We start from the raw sequence: 6,707 nt of genomic DNA, 5'->3' as shown, positions 1-6,707 counted from the left end.
GGCCCCGCGGCATCTCCCGCCTTCCGAAAAGGCCCTGTCGCGGCTGGGGGAAGAAGCTAGGCGTTCAGCCCCTATGTCTCTCCGTCGGGTAAACCCGGTGGAGCTGTGAGCTCCGCCATCTCTAGACGTGCCTCTCCACTGTGCTCCAGTGCTTGGCCTTTGTGTGGCCCAACTGTCATATGGCGAGGAGGAGCCCCTTCCCATATGGCAGTGGCCTTTTCCTCTGCCTGCTTACCCGAGTCTGTTAGTGCTGGTTTGGTGGACACTTATTTCTTTAAATGAAGGTGAACATTAAATACAAACACGTGGTTTGATTTGGCTTAATGCTGTAAAGAACACGGAGTAAACTGACCTGAATAACCTGTGATCAGAATGAACTGATATGGACTTGTATGCTCGTACTGGTGCCGCTTAATGAGTTTAATGGGCTGTTCCACCTGCAGCGGTTAGCAGCAGTGGTGTGGTGGGTTTCCAGGGAGTCATGATGACAGCGCTGCTGTAGGAGCAAAGTGAGGAGAAAAGCTACAGCTGTGAGCAAGCGGTAGAGAGACAGGCAGAAGTGCTTTCTAGGCTTTTTGTATAGCTCAGATGTAATGCTGAAAATACCATCCTGCTGTAGAAAAGGCTAAAAAATGTGCTAACATAGTAACATAACCACAGGCCTGGGCTGAGCAAGAGATGTTGTGAATCGTAGTGGGGGATGGTGATGACTGGTTTAATCACATGGGAAAACAGGTAAACACGTTGTGATGGTCAGTTAATGCGGGTCTCTTGTTCTTCAGGTGAAGCAAATAGAAAAACGAGACTCTGTTTTAACATCAAAAAACCAGATTGACAGGCTGACCCGTCCTGGATCATCATATTTCAACTTGAACCCTTTTGAGGTTAGTTTAACATTGTGTTCTCCCTTCTGACTTGTTATACCAGCATTTACTGGGGGCTTATTTCAGTAAAAAGACTGACCACAAAGAAAAGATTCTCCACTTGTAGCTTGCAGAAGGTTTACAGAAGAGAGAAGCTGGTGTACCTGCTCGCTCTCTTTTCCACAGTTTTATGGCAGACACAAGCTATGTTCTTCTGACACATTTCCCTCATGCAGCAGCACTGGATGATTTGGCAGGTTAATGCCAGGGACTTTCAGAACGGGAACGTAACAGCACAGGGCCCGTGCTTGTCCGGGTCTGTTCTGAGCCCTCTAGACTTGGCACTTCTAGTTGTGTCCATCTCCCTGAACTCGAGTAGTGCATGGAGTGAGAGGACTCTCGCTGCTCCCAGTCGTGAGGAATCTTCGAGTCGTCACTGGAGAACGGGTAGTTCCTTTGCACATTACATGGGTTGATTCGCGTGGCAGTCAGCTGTAAAGTCTTTATGAAAGCTGGAGGAAGACAGTAAATAGACCAATCTGGTGTTCGTCTGGAACTGCCTTTTCCCACACGTATTCCTTCCTGATGCCATCTTCATCTGCCTCTTTAAAGCCTCAGGTGCTTCCTGTGGTCCAAGTTCAGGGCTGGCCAGCTGGCTCAGTCAGCAGATTCGTTTTAACAGTGTTGGGCTCTCTGTGGATCTTAGTACTTGGCTTGAAGAGTAAGAAAGCCGTTTACAAGCAGACTGCAGCTTTCTTATGAGAGTGTGTTTTATTTATAGAGTCTGAGGGTCAGATCAGCATGTGTCTGCACTCAGTAGGTTCACTTGTTGCTTAGGACTTGTGTTCAGTAAATTATTTCACTGAAGAGCTCCTAAACTCTGCCCCATCCCTGAAGATCAGTAGACAAGTGGGCTTGTTCATGGAAACCAAACAGTAAAACTCTCCTGTCTTCTTTTGAAATGATAAAATGACTAAGTTCTTACAAAGTAGTGTGTGTCCTGCCCAAAGTTCTCGGTTTTGAATGATGTGAGAGTGTCCCAAAGCCACCAACCACTTCCATTTCTGCCAGACCAAGCATTGCTACAGGACTGGTTGAAGGTGTAGACCAGTTGTGGCTATTTAGGGATGGCAGCTGCCTACACGAGACCCGAGTGTGGAAAGGACACTGGCATAGCCAGAGCACTTGAGCATTGCTAAAAGTAGGATGTCCCAAACATGGTGTCTCTTAAAATGTTTCTGTTTTACTAGGTGAAAATTCCTGTCCTGAAGCAGCTCCCTGACAGGGAGCGCTTTTTGGTGCTGTGTGTCTGTGCCAGTGAACCAAGTGTTTAGAGCTCTCTGCCAGGAACCTGAAACTTGGGGAGTATCATCGAACTTGCTCTGCTCTCGTGGTCTCTTTTAGGTATTGCAGATGGATCCTGAAGCCACAGATGAAGAGATAAAGAAAAGATTCCGGCAGGTATTTGACTTTTGCACTTAAAACCTCTGCAAGGAAACTAGAAACTCAATAGAGATGATTGTGCAGTTGTGCTTGGGAACAAGAAAAACAGTGGTGAAGCTGGGTAGAGGAGTAGCTATTTTGGGAGAAATGCATAGGATAATCTGTATCCCAACAAGAGGGGAGCTGCAGCAAGCAGCTGGTCCAAGCGCCGTGTGCTGCTTTGCCCGTGAGGAGAGTAATGGGGCTGTTGCAAACCATGTGTATCAGCTCATTGAACTTCAGTTCGTACAGGAGGTCAACATTGTCCAGAAATTAAGAACTGAGCAAGGGTATTTTTCTGAAATATATGGATATGGACTTGGATCCAGAGGTGTATTTTCTGTGAGGTTTCTTGAGGCATTTCAGTGATCATTTTTGGTGGCTGGGGTTCCCTGGAACAGCACAGCCCTGATGACTGACCGGCCTGCATTGCCCTGTGCAACGCAGCAGACGTCACCCCGACTCGCTCTGCCGATGGATCTGCAGGAGGAATTTGAGTTTAATCAGTGCATGCAGCAGAGAAACGTAGTATTTGTTGGGCTGTAGCCCCCCACCTGAAGCGTCTCTAGACAGGAAGCCATGCGGGCTGACTGGAAGGCGCCTGCCCAGTTGGTGGTGGTGTATGGGCTCCTTCTCTGCGTGGGCAGCAGGACAATAACCTTTCACTTCACTCTGCTGCTGCTTTCTCAGTTCTGCCAATCAACACACTGGGGCTGCCTTACTTTAGGCTGAGGGAATTGTTCTGAAGTCAGTGTGATGAAATGAATGGTATTGTGTGCTGGAGAAATCAGACACCTAAATACGAGCGTGGGACAGCCAACAGAAGGAAAAGGCGCTGGCTGCAGCAATGACAGAGTAAACCAGCAGTGTGCTGCTGATTGGGGCTGGAGGGAAACCTCCTCCCTTTGAACTCAAAAGTTAGAGTTCAGGAAGCCATTATTTTGCATTCTTTGGCACTGATGCAATCCTAGTTGCTGCACTGTGAGTGGTTTTAAGTGTTGTAGTAGGAAAGATGGAGATAAACTCAAGAGTCCAAATGGCAACGGCAAAAATAAGAGGTCTGAAAAAAAAAAATGCTGTGTGTGGAAAGTTTGAAAGCACTTTCTCTGGAAGAGGAGGGTGGAGGACGTGTGCTTTTCAGCCCGTTGAATGTTGCCCTAACGATGGCGGTGATCAATGTCCTGTCTCTGCTGGGGGGAGAGTACAGGAAGGAGTTTCCTTAACTTTCAGTAGAGGAGCCTAAGGAAGAACAGCCCTGTTTTAAGTAGCTGGGTATTTTACCAGCCACAGGATACTGGAGAACCTCATGGAGATGTTGTGGAGTAAAAGCTATGCTTCAGCTGAGGATGATCTTTGTAGGTTTGTTCCTTCTTAAGACCGAGGATACAAACATGGGTGACCCTGGGTTCCTGTCAGCCCCCAGCACTGCAGCTGACGAGGGTTTGTATTGTTCTGCACTTCCCAAGCTGCAGCTTTTCTCAGACAACCTGTTTATCGCAGGGCTTGTATTTGATTTGTCAGCTGATTTGTCTGTATTCAAAGGAATGCGATCCCCTGTGATTCCTTCTGTCTGAGACTATTGCCCTCCTCTCACAGTCTTCATCTTTCACTGTGATCTTGATGGCAAGGTGCTTTCTCTTGCAGCTGTCAATATTGGTGCACCCAGACAAAAATCAAGATGATGCAGATAGAGCACAGAAGGCATTTGAAGGTAACACTCTTGCCCTTTCTGTGGGATGGGGTCTCACAGCGGTTGGTCTGCTATTTTTCTTGTAGCTGGTTTAACTGTTTATCAAGGGAGGAAGGAATCGTGGTAGCATTGCTGTAGAGGCGCTCCGAGGTGGGAGCTGTGGCTGTGAGGGGTGGCATTCCAGCAGAAGGTGTCTCTAGGTGGCAGTCATTGCACTGTCAGTTCGCAACACACACCCGTAGGGTTTCGAGATGGTCCAAGAAAAACAGCTCAATCTGTGCACTGGATTTTATTCAAAGACCATACGGCAGAAGAGCTGTCAGTGATGGTTTTAGGTGTGTGCTCTGTGTTACGGTGAGGCACGTGCCTGACCTAATGCCCTGTAACTATATCACTCGGTAGGGCTGATATTTTCACCCTGCTGACTCCTAAAGGCAGTTTCTGCCGTTGCCGAACCCCAAATCTTATCTGACTAATCATGATATCGCTTACCTAGATACATTGGAAACAAACAACCAGCCAACCCCAAATCCTAGGACGTGAATTTTGCATGGTCAACATGTACAGTCTTGTGATGCCTTGGAGAATGTGACTGCTGGTGCTATTAACGTTGCTGCTTTTTGTTAGCTGTAGACAAAGCATACAAGTTGCTGCTAGATCAGGAGCAGAAGAAGAGGGCCTTGGATGTGATACAGGCAGGAAAGGAGTATGTGGAACACACTGTAAGTATTCCGTGGGAACGCCCGGGGCTGGAGGTGAGTGGTGGTCAGTTGTTGGTAATTTGATTTTTGCTACGCCCACTGCAGGTTTAGGTCATGAAGAGGTGAGCTAAGCAAATAAGGAAGCTGTGCAGGTGGACTTGGCTCTTCATGGCATGAACAATCGCGCTTTGTCCAAGGCTGCTGTTGAGCTCAGTGCAGGATAGTTCAGTGAAATTCAGTACGTGAAATAATTAGGTCAGACCACATGATCTGACCTAATTTTTTTTTTTTTTTTTGAGTCTGTGAATGAATGATGCTGTTCAGATGTCTGTAGGTGGAAGAAAATAGGTGGTGACAGCAGGAGGCTGGGGAGTTTGGAGGAAAATGACCTATAAGATAAGAAAAGGAGCTTGAATTGCATTGACCAAGAAGTTAGTTGATTGACGTAGGTGGAGTGAACCACAACAGGCTTGAGAAAGCGAATGATATGAGAGAACTCAGATACTCTAAACCAAGGAACACTTGATGTTATGCTTGTGGTTAGTCTTGTGAATGTTACAGAGCAGAATAAACTTCCTGCTGGTTTGGATGGTGTATATTGGATATGAATATACCTTAAAAACAAATGAACAAGAACCAGTGAAGGGACTGTGTTGAACAAATAGTATCTAACACTAACACGGTATTTTTAATTACTATAGTTCATAGTAGTGATCTCGTATATGTTTATCTGGACCTAGGACCAGGAGTTTCTGGTCTGAAATAAAAGATTGATCCAAATCAAGAGCTTATTGTCATCCCAAGTTCTTCTTGCACAGTGGAGTAGGAACGCAGAACTACTGGGAAACATTTATGTAAGCCCTACAAAACTTTTTAGGCTATTATTTTTGTTCTTAATCTTTAGGTGAAGGAGAAAAAGAAGCAACTGAAGAAGGATGGAAAACCTCCCACTGTAGAAGAGGATGATCCTGAAGTTGTGAGTCATTTACTGTTCAGAGAAACCGGGGAGTACCAAATGGGTTTTGAGGAATTAAGAGTCAAAACCAGTACAGGAGAATTTCCTAGACTTGCTAGAGTGTTGTAAGTCCTTGCACCTACGGAAGAATGAATTCCGATAAGCCACGGTAGAGAACCCCGTGTTGGGTAATACTGGAGTATTTTAGATAATAGTTTAACTGTAGGGTAAAGAGTGTCAGGAGATGACACAGATCAAAACACTCGGGCCTTTTTGTGGAGCCCCATAACCACCACTGATTTTCAGAAGTCTTTTACTGTTCTTTAATAACAAAGTTTGGTATAAGTACACTGCTGTTGCCTCCTGGGAAGCCAGTGCTGGACTTTTACAATACATCAAGAAGATCTGCTGGGAAGTCACTATCTAAACAGTGACTGTTTTGCCTTGTTTTGTCAAGTGTTGCAAGACTTTCCACAGAATAAGAGAGCTTGGAATTAACAGCTCTGTTGAGGCAAAGTTTCGTGAATCCAGATGAAAGTGAGACCAACATGAGGCTCATAAGTAGTTATTTCGTGGTGTCAGGGCCAGAAACTATCCAGCAGCATTTTATCCCTCTTTGTATGCCGCTGCTAGTCACGGCAGGATCCTGCTGATGGCAAGATCCGGGGCTGCGTGGGCACGCATACGCTTCCCGTTCTTTTTATGCTTCTCACATTCTTCTGCAAACCCAACTTCTCTAACTGTGTCCATAGGCATTGTGTTAAGACTGAATTTGTTTTACAGTTCAAACAGGCTGTGTACAAACAGACGATGAAGCTCTTTGCTGAACTGGAAATTAAGAGGAAAGAAAGAGAAGCGAAAGAAATGCATGAAAGGTATGGGAAACATCCTGCTCGGGCAGCTCAGGCTCTTCATCCCCCCGCATGCTTCCTCAGAGGAGATAAGGAATCATAGAATCTTCACAAAGTCTAAGTTTGAGCAGACCTCTGGAGGTCATCGGGTCCAGCCTCCTGCTG

General features: G+C 46.1%; 1 protein-coding gene across 1 annotated transcript in view; it reads left to right on the top strand.

Moving 5' to 3' along the window:
- The first annotated feature begins 774 nt into the window (after positions 1–774).
- Positions 775–6,707, top strand: part of DNAJC8 (DnaJ (Hsp40) homolog, subfamily C, member 8) — a 10,678-nt gene continuing 4,745 nt past the window's right edge. Inside the window, exons 1-6 of the mRNA XM_010135063.1 lie at positions 775–884; positions 2,268–2,324; positions 3,990–4,056; positions 4,663–4,757; positions 5,641–5,712; positions 6,475–6,566. Coding sequence (XP_010133365.1) covers positions 2,277–2,324; positions 3,990–4,056; positions 4,663–4,757; positions 5,641–5,712; positions 6,475–6,566 — 374 coding nt within the window. The 5' untranslated portion in view covers positions 775–884; positions 2,268–2,276. The remainder of the gene's footprint in view (positions 885–2,267; positions 2,325–3,989; positions 4,057–4,662; positions 4,758–5,640; positions 5,713–6,474; positions 6,567–6,707) is intronic.

This window comes from Buceros rhinoceros, unplaced genomic scaffold (assembly GCF_000710305.1).
Source record: "Buceros rhinoceros silvestris isolate BGI_N320 unplaced genomic scaffold, ASM71030v1 scaffold16314, whole genome shotgun sequence".
NCBI classification, from domain to species: Eukaryota; Metazoa; Chordata; class Aves; order Bucerotiformes; family Bucerotidae; genus Buceros; species Buceros rhinoceros.
Note: the sequence above shows the minus strand (reverse complement) of the source record. Positions and strands in the feature narration are given on the sequence as shown.